At 42.9% G+C, this 18,583-nt stretch overlaps 1 protein-coding gene across 1 annotated transcript in view; it reads left to right on the top strand.

Moving 5' to 3' along the window:
* The window catches only part of LOC306741167 (chemokine-like protein TAFA-5), a gene marked incomplete at both ends in the record, with an annotated part of 33,420 nt that overhangs the window by 3,875 nt on the left and 10,962 nt on the right, over window positions 1-18,583 (top strand). Inside the window, one exon of the mRNA XM_079223420.1 lies at window positions 9,743-9,892. Within this exon, the coding sequence (XP_079079546.1) occupies window positions 9,743-9,892 (150 nt within the window). The remainder of the gene's footprint in view (window positions 1-9,742; window positions 9,893-18,583) is intronic.

Below are 18,583 nucleotides of genomic sequence, written 5' to 3'. Positions count from 1 at the left end.
TGGCCGTAGTAGTTATGACGGGGAGAAGGGAGGAAGTCAGGTGACGTAGAGACGGATGGAAGGGTCGACTACATCCTCGACCACGTGCTTGTTATCGTAATCACGAAGAAAAAAGGTCTCCTCAGCTATAAGTAGCGATGTTAACCCAAAAACCCAAATGTTTCCTGCGACTTGGCCGATCGTAACCGTACTGTTGTAACGCGGTAAAGGTAGAGGGGTTAACCTTTTGAGAGTCTAAAGCCAAAACTCTGCTCACGAAGATGCTTCAGGTCACTCGTGCCGCTGCAGAAAGAAGAAGAAGAAAATAAACAGTCAAAATCCAGCAGCCGCTTAGCTCGGCTCAAACTGACTCGGCTGAGCAGGATCAGGTTTCCTGTCACGCTGCAGAGACTCTTATTTTGAAGGGGCACGAGGTCCCAGATATCTGTCTCGGTATGCTTTCCCCTCTTTATTACTACAGCGGATCATTGCTTCATCATATTTCTGCTACACGCAGTGAACATCCCCTTTTAAAGAACATAAATAACCTGTTTTAGGAGGCGTGTCCGCTGTCGTCTCTCCATTGATCATCTCAGTGTGAAAAGCTCTGACGAGCACGAACCGCAGACCAAACTTAAGTCTTCTGTTTACCGAGTTTCTCTCTTTTCTTTCCCTCCGCCTGCTCACCAGGCTCATTTAGATCCTGGGAAATAGCCCATTACGCAGCAGACACACACCGTTGTGCCCGCGGTGTGGAGAAGCTTATCTAAGGAGCCTTCGGAGTCCAAATTAATTCTCAATGCTCCATTAAGTCGAGCGTATACATATATATTCATGGGAATTATGCACACAGTGAATGAAAGAGAAGATCAGCAGCCGAGAAAGAAAAAATAAAACACAAACATAAATTAACGGAGCAAAACGCGGCAGACGGTGTAATTGGATTTGAATAAATGTATCTGGAGGGGAACGTCAGCGAGTTGAGCAGTGAGCGTGAAGCCAAGACATTGTATTCACATCGCCTTCAGAATAAGAGTCTCTGCAGTGATGAAGTCAGGAACTACAGCGCTGAACTCTTTGCTAAAATAAGATAAAACATGAGATAAAATAATCCTTTATTATTCCCGCAGTTGCAGGATTACAGCAGCAATGCACACAAGAGACACATAGTAAATACAAGTTAAGTAATATAAATAAACAGGAAAAACAGTAATACAACAGTAAATAAGAAAAAAGTCCACAATGACAATATTAAATATACAGACGGAATAAAACGTATATTAAAAAAAAGTATTTAAATGTATTTATGTTGCACCAGTTGAACGTAGTATAAAGTGGCCAAAGTGATAAAAGTGTTATTAAGTGTTTTGTGGTCTACTGCGAGCTTTATTCTCAAAAAGTAGAAACAATGGGATGAGAGGGAGATGTGAGAGAGGGGTGAGAGGCATGAGAGAGGGGTGAGAGAGGCGTGAGAGAGGGGTGAGAGAGGCGTGAGAGAGGGATGAGAGAGAGATGAGAGGGAGATGAGAGATGAATGAGAGAGGGATGAGAGAGGAATGAGAGAGGGATGAGAGGGGGATGAGAGAGGAATGAGAGAGGAATGAGAGAGGGATGAGAGGGAGATGAGAGGGAGATGAGACAGGAATGAGAGAGGAAAGAGAGAGGGATGAGAGGGAGATGAGAGGGAGATGAGACAGGAATGAGAGAGGGATGAGAGAGGGATGAGAGGGAGGAGGGTTTTCTTTGCTCACTAACAGCATGACGTCGATGGGACAGAAGTTAGTCAGGAACCTCTGAGCAACAGTTTAAACTTCCTCTATTTTAAATACTTCGTATACCACTGGGTAGATTAGTAGTACTGCAACATATTATATACCAAAAATATATGTATATCATGCTTTTTTATGTACAGTAACTAAACGTATACAGCTTGTCTAATGAATTTAGTCCAGTAAAATGTACAATATTTACTGAGATGGAGTGGAGTAGAAGTTTAATGTAGCGTAAAATACTCAAATATGTAATAATTATTCTCAAGGCCAGTAATTCAGTAGTTCAGTAAATGTACTTTGATACTCTCCACAACTGTCCTCTATTCTACTTTTCACAATAATAACAATAATATTACAGTTTCCAGTATCCTGCTCGGCTCCGCCCACTGGAGGACCTGCAGTCACAGCGTCTCCTTTCGGGAAGTTTCAGGGTCGCCACATCCACTCCGGCCATGATGGAGGAGGCATGTTTTTTTTTTGTATTTGTCTTATTTTAATAGGACGATATATCAGGCGACCTTCATCTGAAAAGTGTTGCAACAGCTCTGAACACCAAGGAGCCAGAGGATGAAGCTGCTGGGAAACTTTAGATCAGGATTGGTTTACATTGACGGAGGAGAAGTCATCGGGTCGTTAGGAGGTTTACCCACAGCAAGTTTGACCCGACTATTATTTGCCCTGTTATTATTATTTAATATAACGCTGTCTCTGCGATCATGTTTACATGTCTTCTCCCAGCATGCTCTGCTCAGCGAGACACAACAACACGTTCCTGCGCTGCAGCAGATGCAGAATTAAAGGAGGTCGGCGGTGAGCTGCCGCTAACGAGCTAACGGAGGCCCGCCGCCGCTTCTGCTGTCACCGTCTCTCTGGTTGCCATGGGATACCCGTTAGCTAGCAGCGTCGCCGACATCATCGACATGCAGACTGAAGCCCAATTACTGCAGCAAAGCTCCGGGGCCTCTCGGCCCTGAGCGGCTCCAGAGGGTTCAGGGTCCTTTGAAATAGATAACGGGCGCCTTGCGCCGCTGGTCCCTTTTTGCGATTTGAACTTTGATCTTCCTCCGATGTTTGGTGGCGTGATAGCAGCGGTGGAACGTCTCGAGAGTGCCAGGCTCGCTGGCCCAAAACGTCAAAACTTTTTATTTAATCTTTTAATAAAGTCACTGTTGACTTGAGTGATCTTTAACCAGGAACACCATCGTCCCTTGAATCTAAAAATAACAACGTTCAGGCCGGTCTCATCCCACGGAATGATGTTTATCCTCCGCAATCGTGGACGAGGAAGTGCAAAGACAGCAGATTCCCACGCAGATTTTTGACAAGAAGCAGAACAAATCGACGTTGATTTATCTGCCGCGTCATTTCCTCACGTGCCGGCGTTGTGCTGAACAACTGCTGTTGTTATTTCTGGAAGCTGAATAACGACTTTACTCTTTCATCAAATCCTCTCGTGTGCTTTCCTCGCTGTAGAGGTCAGTCCCTCCGCCGGTTTTGTGTGTGTGTGTTTGTGTGTGCGTGTGTGTTCGTGTGCTAGCATCCGTCCTGTCTGACCTTTGACCTTCGTGTGTCAGATATGATCACATACAGAGGAGTGAAGGTTAAAGCGTCCTCTCGGTATGTCGTGTAGCTGTCGGCAGATGTGAAGCCTGAACACTTTCCACTGTGACCTTTGAGCCTTTAAACACGAAAGTACTGAACTCACAGAGGTCTGATAGTCTGTATGTATACAGGAAGGAGGAGGAGGAGGAGGAGGAGGAGGAGGAGGAGGAAGAGGAGGAGGAGGAGGTGGTAACATCATGACAGCAGCTCTCAGACCGCGATGAGAGAGTTTCTCATCTCCATGTAGCCTGCAGGCTAACAGGAGTGGGAGGACGCATCACACAGAGAGCAGAAGTCGTGTTAATGCAGGCTGTCAGATGTAATTATGAGCTTCATTAAAACTGCAGAGATCTCAACCCTGTCAGTGTTTTTAACATCCGTGGTGGAAGAAGTGTTCACATCTTTCTGAATTGAGAATCTTTCAGCAAAATGCACTTAAAGTGTGAAAAGTAAATGTAATAAGTGTGCATTAAAATGCTCCCTGTTAGTGTTCTACTTTTATATCTGATGTTTCTGGATTCATTTTGCGAATGGATTAATGTGTGTGTTGCACTTTACCTCCTTTATATCCTGTCGTCAAGTCGAATCTACAGCAATGCTTCATATTCTATGAGATCATCACGCAGTCCTTTGTTCTTCGGTACTCGCCGCCTTTTCCCGTTTCCCTTTTCCCGTTTCCCTTTTCCCGTTTCCCTTTTCCCTTTTCCCAAATCCTTTTCCTGAACGCCACAGTTCCCCTCAGTTGATTGGAGGGTTATTCAGATCACCTGCCGGGGAGCGAGCTGCTCCCGAGGAACTGAGAGCAGCTTTGGTGCATTTCCCTTCCTGGACAATCAGAGCGTGACGACGGCCTTTCTTTGGGGCGAAGAGGAGAGGTGGGGAATGGCAAGTTATTTCCAATCCTTGCGGGCCTTTCTGCAGACCTCGTTTGAGCAGAAGTGAGGCTCGGTCGAGATGAGCTGGGCCTTCGCAGTGCGGATCACCGGTGATCGCCGCACTACGGGTTGACTTTGCGTCTGACTGGATCCCGACTTGCTCTGGCATCATCCACGTGTTGGCTTCATTAAAGTACCAAAGGGCACCGGGGTCACAGATCTAACAGGATCTGAGTGTTTCTCTGACTTCCTGTGTCTTCTTTGAAGGCTGCTGTTCATCTGGAACGAGCTTCCTGTCGGACAGAAACTCTCGTCTCTTGGACCTTTTTAGACTCCTTTGCTGTGAGGCCTTTTGAAACCGAGCTGAAGTGAATATTAACAAACACCTTTTCGGTTACCTGCATCAGGACAGACCTCGGTGATGCTGTTTGTGCTGCCCAGAGGTCTTATGTTGTCATTGTATTTCCATTGAAACTCTCTTTATACGCATTTCTATATTGTTGAAGAGGCATTTCTTACACCGAGAAGTCTCTTGTGCTATCTCGTAGCCCTTTAAGCCCTAACCCTAACCCCTAATCCTATTTATTGTTTAAATTGTGTTTAGAGGTTGTACATCGGGATTATATATTGTTGTAGCCCTGATTTATATGTTTAATTTGATACCTAACATGTTTGTTTTTTTGGGGGGGAGGGATTTATACCATGATTTTTTCTTGATTTTCCTGATATATAAGGGCTTAACAGGTTAAGTAAATAGTTCTGTTTTGTGATCGGGAACTGGTTCGCGGGCTTTTTCCTGATCAGCTGACATCTGAGGAATCAGTACTGACACACAGGTATCTCTAAAAAGAAGAAACAGTTTTCAGCTTTGTGACAATACACCTTCCAGCTCATCCAAGAGGCTTTTTAAAGAGCAGTATGACTCCAACTGGTTTTACAGGACATGTTCATGTGTTTATACGTTGTTTTGATGTCGCTTTCCTGTAGACGTAGAGGAGCCTGTGTTTTTTGTTTGGAGAACAGAATACTCGTCGTCTCACAGACATCAATCCTCCTGAACGATAACTCACCTGATGGACAGCAGCGATGACTCTGAGCCGATAGAAACAACAACACTGTGTCTTCGTTCCCGGTTCACAGAGATGCTGCTGACAGCAAAACGCTGCTCGCCACATCAAAAACCTCTCAAGTGCTGCTGCTGCTGCGATGCATCATGTTTCTGGCTGACAGCTGAAGCTTTCCAGGACTTCAAACAGCTGCAGCTGCAGAAATGACAGAATAGTTTGGTTTGGAGCGGCCTTTAAAAACTGCAAAATAACGATTTATGCTCAACAGAGAGACTGTCATAAGCATCCTCTTACAAAGCTTTAGACAAGAGTTTATTTACTTCTACGGTTTATTTAATAAATACAAGATTTTTTGGGGAAAGCCTGGTGAAAAGTGCATTCCAGACGTGTAGCACTGTGTTTTTGGAAGTATTCAGATCGTTTACTTACGAGTTCTAACGCCACATTGTTACAACACGCCATGACTAGTACAAGTACTGCATTGGAAATATAACTTTAGTAGAAGTACATAACATGAGAAAAATGACCCCTGTGAATGTTGTGCTAGTATATACTATATCATTAGATTATTATCTCATGCATTATTTTAAAAGGAAGACTCTTTCCCACGAGTTGAGTTTACGGGGAAAAACATTGTGGGTCACGTGACAGACACACAAGTTGTAATTCCACGGTTTGGCCACTATGTAAAATTAGCTTCAAAGCCTTGCGTTCTTTCTGGGGGCCATTTTGGATTACGGACGTCGCCATGTTTTTTGCAACCGATAAACGGAAGTTAACATGCGGAGGAGTGACATAGAGATGGTGTATACGCCTCTGGTAGAGACCTGTCAATCACCTTTTAGCCCCGCCCCTAAAGCTCCCCTGCATTATGGTCTGTTTGACTCTAAATGACCATCATGTACTAAATGAACATCATGCTGTATTGAAGAAGACTTGAAACTAGAGATTGAGACATAAACTCATGTTTACAATGTTTACTGAGGGAATACATCAAGAGAGAAGTAGAGTCATTTATATAGACTTCTATACAACCAGAGGAGTCGCCCCCTGGTGGTCAGGAGAGAGAATGCAGCTTTAGCACATGAAGCATATGCTTCTATACAAACAGAGGAGTCGCCCCCTGGTGGTCAGGAGAGAGAATGCAGCTTTAACACATGAAGCATAGACTTCTATACAACCAGAGGAGTCACCCCCTGAAGGACAGTACATATGGGTTGTATGACACTTGCATTGGCTTCACACAGCAGAAGGGGTTGCCTCATGGTGCTGACTAAAACAGTGGTTTAAGGTGCTGCCATGTTCCTCTTATTTAAATAAACTGTATTGGAATTGTCAATGGACAAAAAGGTCAGGTTATATAAAAAAAATTGTCACTTTGTACATTTAATTTCATTGATGATATTTGAATCACGTAAAATAGGCGTTGCCTTGTACGTCGTGTTATTGCAGGTCGTAGTGTTCTCAAGTGCCTCCATCCATCGTCTGTTGAACCTTTTTCGTAGTTTGTGCTTCTAAAACTAAACGAGCTGTTGTTGATGTTGTTTTTCCCGCGCTGACCCCCGCTGCCCTCCTTCTTTCTGAAGAACTGCCCCCTCTGTTCTCCTGACTCTGAGGTCCTGGTCCTTTCTGAAGAGGGGGGGTGGTCCGTGGCTCTATTGATGACGGCTCATCAGCATGCAGGGGGGGCTGCTGCCGTCCCCATGGCGACCAAATACAGCTTCTGTCCCCTCCGATTCACCCAATATTCACCCCTCCATCATCCAGCCTCTGCCTTTTATTATCGATTCCTTCAGACTTCAATGATTCGTTCTCTTCATTTATGAAATCTTTAGTTCATTTTATTGGTAGAAATAGAGCTGGATGTGTAGCTTTAGTTCTGTTTCTAACCCAACCTTTTATGGATGTCAATGCCGGTCACTGTCCGCCACTTTGGTCGACACTTATATTGCTCAACAGCTATTGAACAGAGTGATTTGGCATCATGTAAAGACATTTGTGGCCCACGGGGGTTAAATCTGACTTTTCGTAGGTGTTCTGGTGTGGAGGTCCCTGAGGAGGTTTAAGCTGTTCTTGAGGAGTTTAAAGAAGTCATGAAAAGACTGCAGTGGCATTTAAGAAAGGTAGAACGGTCGTGAAGAGGCATTATCATTCATTGGAAATGTTTTTCCTGTCTTTGAAGATGTTTCAGTGGTCCTTGAAGAGGCGTTAGCTGTCCTTGAGGAGGTTAAAGAGGCAGTGAAACGGTTCCAGGCTCCAGCGCAGCAGTAGTGTTTGCTTTTAAAGAGTCCAAGTCCACCTCTGTGGTCTCGGACCGGTTGTTTTGGACCACCAGAGTATAATTACTGCGTTCACAACTGCCCAGACAAACCGCACCAGAGTAAGAAGTAAATGTTGCCTTTGTTTGGCCGGGTTTTAATGCCCCTGGTTTCAGATTTCCCTGATGAGGTTGTAGAGTCCAATGAAAAGCTGTTAGCTGTCTTGGATGAAGTTTCAGGGTCACTGAGGATATTTCGGCAGTCCTTCATGAAGTTAAAGAGGTATTTAAAAGACCCTGATTATGATTTAAGTTCTTTGTGAAGATGCAGATCATCGCGGTGGTTCCAGACGTCTTTGAAGAGGTTGTGGAGGTCATTGAGGCGTTTCAGAGGAGTTCTCGTCTGTAATGGTTTGCTGCAGTTTAATTAATTGTTTTTGTTTTTCCGGCACAAGTACATTTTGAGAGTTTTAGCTTTTGCGGGTCACTATTTTCTGATTCATGGAGTGATACAGAGAGATATCCAAAAGGCTGTAAGATGTCAACAAAATGAACCTGGCTTTATCTAATGTTCTTATTACTGTACTTGACATCTAAGATATTTTGCACAGACGTGCATTTCAGAAAACTTGTGATATTAAAACAAATTGTCCCAATGTGAGGGCAATTATTATTGTCTGAGGAAGTTTCTCTGTCTATCTGTTAAGAATTACTATTCACCTGAGATGTCGCCCCTCAACAGACACCTGTCAGCCAATCAGAGAGCAGGATTCTGTTTCTATGGTTGCTGCGGTATCATTTCTGTAAAAAAATGTTGGATGCGTGTGTGAGGATGAGCTGAGTGACAGACTGACTGACAGGAAACAATCAGCCGCGAGTCGGTTCAGACGCTCGTCAGCCGTCAGTCAAAACACCGAACTGGTAATTTGAAGCTCGTTCAGCGTCGCGGCAGCAGAAGTTTGGAGGGATTGTTCTTCCTGTCTCACTTTTATAACTTTCATCACAGGAGAGTTGGAGCCTTTTCATGGTAATGTGTCAGCTGGTGGAGGCTGCAGACAGAAAACTTGTTTGCCCAAACTCAGAATCAACCCCTTTTCAAGCAATGATCCTTTTTGTGAACAGAACCTAATACAGTTTTTTTTCTGAAGAAATAGAATAAACATTATTCAACTTCCAGTCAGTCTGTTAACTGGTTTCAAACAGCAGCAGTTTGTCACATGTTAAACCAATGAAGCAATGAACAAAATAACAAAAAGACAAAACCAGTATTTTCTAAAACATCTACTAATGGAAAAAGATACGCGTTTATTTTGGAAATTCCATCACCGCAGATATTAAATTCAAATCAGCAGAAACACGAGTCAGCTGATGATGATTCAGTCCAAGGACTGAAGTTTTGATTGGATTAGAATAATAAATAGGAGTACAACAGATAGTGGACTGTTATCCGTGGTCATTTGTCTAGTATAAAAGAAAATGGCGTTTGTCGGCGCCATAGCTAAGTAACTAGCTTGTCCTTCAGAGCTACGGGAATCCAGCGCCGCAGCTGGCCATCCGCCCGCTGTTCAGCTCCTCTATTGTAACCAGTCTAGCAGTATAGCACGGTGGAAACAGCAAGCGATCTAGCTAACTAGAGGACAGCATGCTAGTTAGCTAGCTAGCTTGCTAATTCCACCGTGCTTTACTGCTAGACAGGTTACAGAGCATAAGACGAACAGAGTTCTGGCGATAGCAATGTGTTTCCATCCGCTATTATTAGTAGTATTAAGTTGTTAAAGTTTACACATTTACTCTTGCTAACGCTTTGCAACATTTCTACTCCACCACTTGTTTTTAATTGTCAATGCAAAATCTCACCTGAGAGAGTCCGTGACTTTTCGTTGAGGCAGTTTAGTTGAGGCGTTAGCTCGCTCCAACAGTCGCAATGGCAACGGTACACAGAAAAATGGCCGCCGCCGTGACCGTCCTGCAACGTTGATTTGGACATTAATGTCCCTTCTACTTTCCATGGATTGCATTCTCTCATCTAGTCTGACCTGCAAAGTGAGTTTAACGGCATCAGAACAGAGAATCAAAGGAAACATTGCAATTCATTAAATGTTTCGCGAGTGACAATATAACTTTTTGTCATCGAAACGAAGTCGCTTAAAATGTTTGTTGTACATAACGGACTTCCTGTTCCTCCCTCAGGTCAGCTGGCGGCGGGGACCTGTGAGATCGTGACTCTGGACCGAGACAGCAGCCAGCCGAGGAGGACCATCGCCCGACAGACGGCGCGCTGCGCCTGCAGGAAGGGAAAGATCGCCGGGACGACACGGGCCGGACCGGCCTGCGTCGACGGTAAGACGCCGCCTGCTGCCAACGGCCACGAGCCCTCCAGATTAATGAGGAAATATCTTGTAATGTCAATCTCACGGCTGGTTTGTGTTAAAATTGCTACTTTGCCACGGTTGGGGACCAATGACATGACTGTCGGCAAACCTCGGGTCTGAAAAGGGAATGCGGAACTTCCTTAAACCTGCATTCTTTCTAATGGCTATGAGGGGGCGTATCTTTTACAAAATATTATATTACATTTCTTCTCAAACTCTGATCCAGAAATCTCCAGTTCAGCACCTCATACATCCACCAAACTTTACAGTTTAATTCCTCTCTTTATTCTGAAGGTTTGTACAGAGGGGTTCGTTAATATATCATTTATAGCCTGATTTATACAACATAGTATTGCTAAAAACATGGAGAAAATTGATTTTAAGGATGGTATTTTCTAATAATGTAGTGATAAAAACATACATCCAACATTCCCTGTGTAAAAACATTGGTACTTGCAATACAAAAATAATTGTCCAAATCAATTGGGTCAGTTTCATGACGATGATATCAGATTAAAGTTTTACCTTATTCATCTGCCGTGACTCCCCTTAAGTGTTCGGTGTGTGTTTCGGAGGAAATTAAGAATTGATTGAGTGTATTTTTAGGGATATTAGTTATTTAAGATATTTCAGGTCTGCAGAATCTCTGAAGGAAACTAGCACACAGATATGTGCAGCTTCCTCTCTCAATGATGCGCATCTCTTCATCTGCACCGCGAGGTTCAGAAAGTCGACGCCCAGATGGGGGACAGCCCAGCGTTGCATTGCATTTCATCAGCGGCCGTCTCTCCTCTCTCTCTGTTTCTGTTTCTGTTGTGACGCCATCTGGAGACGACGACAGCAGCTGGAGGGACTCGTTCTGCTCTGCGGGGATTTTACAGGCTCTCCCGGTGATTTCCAGACACTGTGGACATTTGTTGAGCGGAAACACTGCAGTCTCTCCCGCTGCTTTCTCCTCTATTAAAGAACAGCAACCTATTTTTAGGCCCTTTCCTCGAAAATGTCATCCCCAAACTAAAAAGGGTGTATCTCTGCAACCACTAGAGCTATTTGAATAATGTTGGTGTTATAATAAAAGGTACACATATGAGATTTTGTTCAGATGTGTAAATATCAGTCTATATGTTGCTGGTTAAGAGTAAATGAAGATGACACACAAAAAAAAATTAAAAGGTTTCAGGTCCGCCTATAAAAAAATCACTTTCAGGATGATTATTTCTTTGAAATGATGCAGCTGTAAGGTCCAACTCTAACCCAGATCATACTCAATATGTGAACATTCTCTAACCCAGATCATAGCTCAATATGTGAACATTCTCTAACCCAAATCATAACTCAATATGTGAACATTATCTAACCCAAATCATAACACAATATGTGAACATTCTCTAACCCAAATCATAACTCAATATGTGAACATTCTCTAACCCAAATCATAACTCAATATGTGAACATTCTCTAACCCAAATCATAACACAAGATGTGAACATTCTCTCTGCAAAGGTTGACTTTGATAAAGTGAAGCAGAACAAAGTTAGAGAGGGTTTAGAACAGAGAACATTTAAGTTACGACCTGCTATCAGATAGCTTTGGACTCGTTGGAAGGTGGATTGTTTTCGGCTCGTCCCTTCATGGATCTCAGGAATACCCGGAGCGACCGTTTTTCAAACTGGGAACAAACGACCTCCTGGACTGAAGGACCCGATTCGCTTTCAGTGCGTAGAGGTCAAAATTAAAGGTCACATGGTGAAGGTCACCGTGACCTCACATCCGTCCCATTCTCAGGAACGCTTTGAGAAATTGGCACATTTGGCACATATGTCCACTAACGCTCAGGCGTTGTCTTTGGGGAGTCCGAACTAAACCCAAAGTCGCACACTAACACAAACAAACGAACCGATCAAGGAAGCGATAGAGCAGCAACTCCCCTTCTGAAAAGGTCAAATTACAGTTTTTTACAATGGATTCTGGTGACTTTGGCGAGACCATAGATGGATTGCTGTATAGCTGTCTCACAGGAAGGTAAACTGGCAAACATATAACACATAGAGTGTACATTTGAAATGATATGGCCTGTTGTACACAGCAGTGCATTGCTTCCCTACCGTGCTGGTATTCCTGTCTGCGTCTCCAAACCTCATACCTCATACAACCCCACCTCAAAACATCCAAACTATCCCTTTAACTGTTTAAATAACCCTTTAAATAGTCGGGGGCGGCGTGAGAGCTGAACTGGGTAAAGTCCGTCGGTCTGAACGTGCTCTGCTGCTGCTGAGGATATTTTCAGACTCGACGCTGCTGATCGCTGCGACCTGTTTTCACAGCTCAGAGACTCATCAGCAGATTTCTTTTTTTTTTCCTCTGTGTATTTCTCAACAACAAAAAAAACTCTGCAGTGACTTCCTCATTGCAGTGGGTGACCAGGAGACAATACTCTCTGGAGCTGGTTGACAGAAGCAAAACTTTAACGCTCAATAGCCGAGAAGCACTTCCTGCAATCTAGTCGTTCTTAAACTTTTCTTTTTGCAGTCCTCTTCTTTTTAGAGGAAGAACAATGTTCACGTAAATCATTGTAACTGTCGGGCAGAAAGACTCGTATCTCTCTGTGACCTTTGCAGAGCTGCGTGTTGGTATTCATGTCAGTTCGTGTTTTCTGTTGCAATCGCAAGTAGCATGAACTCAAACGTCTCTTCAGTGTTTTGGGGAGACAAACTGGTGCATCTAAGAGAAAAATAACAACTGTATTCATACCAAAGGGACAGAAGACGAGTCCAAAATGTTGCAGTACAAGGTAGATATAAAATACCAACAACGGTGCAAGTAGAGAAAGATCAATGAACAGAAATGAAAATATAAAGAAGGTTTAGGATCATGAGCGTCATGTACAACGTGTGGGAAGAAATATTCAGAACATTTACTCAAATAAAAGTCATAAATATCACAAAAGGGCCATTCACAATAATTACACGATCAATTTATTGGATATATGGACATGACCACGTTCATTTTTACGTTATCCACTTATTGTACGATATATATACGGTATATATATATATATATATATATATATATATATATATATATATATATATATATATATATATATATATATGGACTTTACTTTGATAATTTTGTGACCTCAATATTGCCTGTTGTTTGCATGCATGTCTGTTTTAGTTCTAACATTTTACTTGTACGTGTAGCATATTCATATCAGTATTTTCTGTGCTGAGGTTTTTGCTTTTAAAAATAAATAAATAGACAAATCAGCTTTTGGATATTTTTCAAATGCAGACGTTCCAGAAAGTCTTAAATAAAACTGCCGCTCCGTTTGGATCCCCGTGACCTTTCAGCTGCATGTTGTTGGTATTTACGTCAGTTTGCTTCTCGCTTTGCTTTCTGTTGTTCTGCTGCTGAAACCTCCCAGGAAGAGGCCGATCGGACTGCAGTCGCTTCTCGTTTAAAGCTCCGGCTCGGCTGACTTTAAACCGTGCGAGTCTGAGTCCTGGTTCCCGTGTGCAGGGATAATCCCAGCATGCATCACAAGTAGTCGCACTGAGTGGAGAAACCATCCGGAAGCAACAACTATAGAGACGTCATCAGGATGGAAACAAAATAAAAACGGCTGACCTGCATCCTGAAACTTGACCAGAGATGATTTGTGTCCCCCTCCGTCAGACAATATGCTGCTGTTTGGTTTTAATGGGGTCAGATTGGCAGCTATGAATAAAAAAAAGGGCCAAAAATCTCTGAGCTCGTGTCGCGAAACAAACAATAAGAAACGAGAGCTTTTCTGTCTCCCGTCAGGTGGAGACGACCTGAAAAGGGCAGAGAGGCCGCGGTGTGTTCAGGGACTCGGATCTCTGCTCCGACGGCCGAAAATATAAGAAAGAAGGAAATACATTTAATATTAAAAAGTCAAAGCATATTGCAGAGGCAGTAAATACGGTTCAAGAAAGAGACAAATACTTTTGTTTTTTTCGTATTTATGACTAAATTAGTTATCATACATCATAATCATGAAATGTGTCACATAATTACTTCGTGATGATTAAATCTGAGGCGACTATTTAGGAACGATGAGGAAACGATGCCTCGAAGAGCTCATATTCATGACCTTGTTATCTTTTAATCAGGGCGTGTTTGTCTTGTAATGATGACATCATCATTGCGTCTCTGTGGTTGTGAGACATGAATCCTCTTTTGAGACCTGTAGTTTGATGATGAACACATTTCTTTCTTTCTTTCTTAAAGTCAAGTTGAGTAAAAGGAGAATAAAAAGGATGATTTTACATCTGTTCTCTTTAAAACAGTGATAACGGCTCCTGGTTCCACTTCCTGTCCAGAAACACACGTTCTACTTGCTTCCATCTGCTCGTCCTTCGCCTCTTTTCGTTCGCTCCTCTCGGGGGAACGAGGCGGCGTCCCTCCGTCCCGGACGCCTGCTTCTTTGATGAATGAAGCGATTACAAAATGGCCGCCTCTCCTTTCGGATAAATAACCTGCGCTGAGCGGCGGCGGCGGATTGATCGGCCAAGGACGCTCGTTAGTCAGCGCTCGCAGGTGTTCAGGTGCTCACTGATACCTGAGATTAATCCACTCCACGCGCAACACCTGCTTGTTTACCGTCGCTTCATGGGTCACAAAGGATATATATATATATATATATATATATATATATATATATATATATATATATATATATATATATATATGACAAATAAAATCACATACAGCCCACACTACATCAACTATTTTGGAATCAGCTGTTGATTGTTGATGTTTTTCTTTTCTTTCCTTCGATGAAAACTAATAAGAATCAAATGTATTATTCATATTTACAGTTCTGCCTTCAGAAGAAGAAGATTTAAACTTTCATTTAGTTTAGTTTATGTTTCCACGGGGACTGAAACCAATGCTCAGAAACGTTGTTGCCATGGTAATCAACGTCCAAATGCATTGTTGTTTTCCTTTTTTATTTTAACTCATGCAAAAAAAACATGAAATATGGAACAATCATGGAGGGATTGTGAGAGTTATTGTATGGAGAAGGTGTGTGTGTGTGTGTGTGTGTGTGTGTGTGTGTGTGTGTGTGTGTGTGTGTGTGTGTGTGTGTGTGTGTGTACTTTAACGCAGCAGAGGAGCTCGATAGAGTTGACCTTTTATTAATTAATATTTGTTCTTAGTCATATATGAGAATTTTTCATTTTTTATTTATTTGATGTGATCGTTGCTGTTTATTAAACTCAATGACATCCATTAAAGAGGACTTTCTACAAGATAAGAGCATATAATAATAATAATAATAATAATAATAATAATAATAATAATAATAATAATAGTAATAATAGTAATAATAATAATATAATAGTCCCCTCAGACATTTTTGCACCTGCAATTTACATCAACAGTCACTGATGGTGTGACTTATATGGATATTAAATACATATTTATCAGATGTATTCTCTCTGAACCCAAGTCCATGATGTTAATGTGACGGCTGCTCATCAAACTGACGCCATTGTTGTCAAAATAGTTCCAATTAATCTTCTAAATACTTTGCTGAAACCAACAGATTTACAATGAATGGTTCTTAAACTGCTGCGTCGGCGACTCTGTGAATCTTACAAACATTCAGAGAAGGAAGCGTCGGTGTTGGATGAAGGTGTCTCGCTCCCGCCGGACGTCCTGAAGACGAGGATGTGCTCGTCCTGACTTCGCTCATTGGTTTGTGGACTGCGCTTCTAAAGACTTGAATTTGTGATTTTTGGCCGTCGCCATCTTGGATTTTGAAGACTTACCTCAATTCTGGAATATCTCTTCAACACGATGTCACGTCTGTTCATTTTCAATCTTCAGATTCTAAAAAATGACGTTAAAAAAAGTTACACAAGAGTAGCAGTTGAAGAATTTCCTCTCTCTCTCTCTCTTTCTCTCTCTCTCTCTCTACCTCTCTCTCTCTCTCTCTCTCTCTCTCCTTCTCTCTCTCTCTCTCTACCTCTACCTCTCTCTCTCTCTCTCTCTCTCCTTCTCTCTCTCTCTCTACCTCTACCTCTCTCTCTCTCTACCTCTACCTCTCTCTCTCTGTCTCTCTTTACCTCTCTCTATCTATGTCTCTCTCTCTCTCTCTGTCTCTCTCACACACTCTCTCTCCCTCTGTCTCCCTCTCTCTATGTCTCTCTCTCTCACTCACACACACTCTCTTTCTCCCCCTCTCTCTCCCCCTCTCTCTCCCCCTCTCTCTTTCTCTCTCTTTCTCTCCCTCTCTCTCTCCCTCTCTCTCTCCCTCTCTCTCTCCCCCCTCTCTCTCCCTCTCTCTATCCCCCTCTCTCTCTTTCTCTCCCTCTCTCTCCCTCTCTCTCTTTCTCTCTCTCCCTCTCTCTCCCTGTCTCCCTCTCCCCCCTTTCTCTCTCAAAGTGTGGATTTAATTGAGTGTCTCGGCTGAGAGGCGCTGCTGCTGCTGTTCAATAGGAGATTGGTTTGATAATTGGGAGCTAACGGGCTATCACCACACCGCTGCTCCGCCGCTGCAAAGGGAGAACTGATTACCTGGTTATGTATGACAGGAAGGCACGACTCTCATTTCCTCCATCTTCCCCCGGGCTCGCAGAGTGTAATTCAGTGAGCGTGTCCGGTCGGGTCAGTGAAGTGTTGCCCAAACACAGGAAATCCCTCAGAGGGAAGAGCTCATCTTCAAATGAAGGAGTGAAGCGAGACGTACGGGATCAGCTGATGGACGGGCGGAGTGTGTGCAGAGGTTATTTTCATGTGATGGGTTGTGAACATAAAGCAGGTTCAGAACATTACTTCTCGCTGCAGTCTGAGCTCTTAGTGTGTGAGTGTCTTGTATATTTGGAGATGTACTTCACTAATACCTGTTGAAAGGTGTATTCATGCTACGCTTGCATTGGGGTTGTGTCGTAATGTTGCTTCATGTGAAGCTCAGTGAGTTGCTCTGGGTATAAAATGTGCGCTATGCATGAAGGTTGACTCGTGTCAGGCAGCACGTTGCCGTCCTGTGTTGGGTTGCATTGCTATGTTTGTTGCATCGCATTGTCATAAAGTGCAGTGAGACGTGTTGCCGTGTGGGAAATTGTGTTGTTGTCATTTCATGATATGTTATTGTGTCATGTTAGTTTGCTTCACGTTACTTTGCGTCACTTTACGGTAGTGTTGCATTATGGCTTAACGATGTGTTACGTTACGCTGTGTAACACTGTTATGTTATGTCACGATGTTATTCGTTACGATGTGTCCGTTACGATGTGTCCGTTACGATGTGTTCCGTTACGATGTGTTCCGTTACGATGTGTTCCGTTACGATGTGTTCCGTTACGATGTGTTCCGTTACGATGTGTTCCGTTACGATGCGTCCGTTACGATGCGTCCGTTACGATGTGTTCGGTTACGATGTGTTCGGTTACGATGTGTTCGGTTACGATGTGTTCGGTTACGATGCGTCCGTTACGATGCGTCCCTTACGATGTGTCCGTTACGATGTGTTCGTTACGATGTGTCCGTTACGGTGTGTGCTTTACAATGTGTCCGTTACGATCTGTTCCGTTACGATGTGTTCGTTATAATGTGTTCCGTTACGATGTGTCCCGTTACGATGTGTCCCGTTACGATGTGTCCATTACGATGTGTCCGTTACGATGTGTCCCTTACGATGTGTTCCGTTACGATGTGTTCGTTACAATGTGTTCGTTATAATGTGTTCGTTATAATGTGTTCCGTTACGATGTGTCCGTTACGATGTGTCCGTTACGATGTGTCCGTTACGATGTGTCCGTTACGATGTGTTCGTTACGATGTGTTCCGTTACGATGTGTTCCGTTACGATGTGTTCCGTTACGATGTGTTCCGTTACGATGTTATGCGTTGCGATGTTATGCATTACGATGTTATACATTACGATGTTATGCGTTTGCGATGTTATACGCTACAATGTTATGCGTTACGATGTTATGCATTACAATGTTATACGTTACAATTTTATGCGTTACGATGTTTTGCGCTACGATGTTATGCGTTACGATGTTATGCGTTATAATGTATTCCGTTACGATGTGTTCCGTTACGATGTGTTCCGTTACGATGTGTTCCGTTACGATGTGTTCCGTTACGATGTGTTCCGTTACGATGGTATGCATTACGATGTGTTACGTACCGTTGTTACGTTGTGTTGCGTCATGTGACGTCACGCTGTATTAAATATATTTATACATGCTGGACACTCTGTCTTCTCTTCCTGCAGCTTTTATGCTACAATAATGATTTGTGTCATTTTTTTTGTTGGACATATTTTAATAAGCCTTGATTACTATTCACTTTTGAATTCAATCTGTTTTGCACAATGGTCAACTAAGCAAGCTCATTATGAGTTACATAATGCCTTAAATATTATATATGCACTATATTATGAATCTATACATGTTGAGTATGTTAGAGCCAATGCTGTATATTGAGAGCAATGTTTTAACATTTGATTATAATGTAAATTATGATAATCTAATGAGAAGACCGCTCTAAGTAGCTTCATTAATCACAGGCATTTGTTGCAGGAAGTGTTTCTCTGATTCTTGTTGTTCTGCTTGAAGCTTCCTCCATAATGAGGAACATCGCTTTATGTTCTGCGTTGTGTGTCGGTTCCCCCTCT

The sequence above is a fragment of the Taurulus bubalis genome (assembly GCF_910589615.1).
Source record: "Taurulus bubalis genome assembly, chromosome: 9".
NCBI classification, from domain to species: domain Eukaryota; kingdom Metazoa; phylum Chordata; class Actinopteri; order Perciformes; family Cottidae; genus Taurulus; species Taurulus bubalis.
Note: the sequence above shows the minus strand (reverse complement) of the source record. Positions and strands in the feature narration are given on the sequence as shown.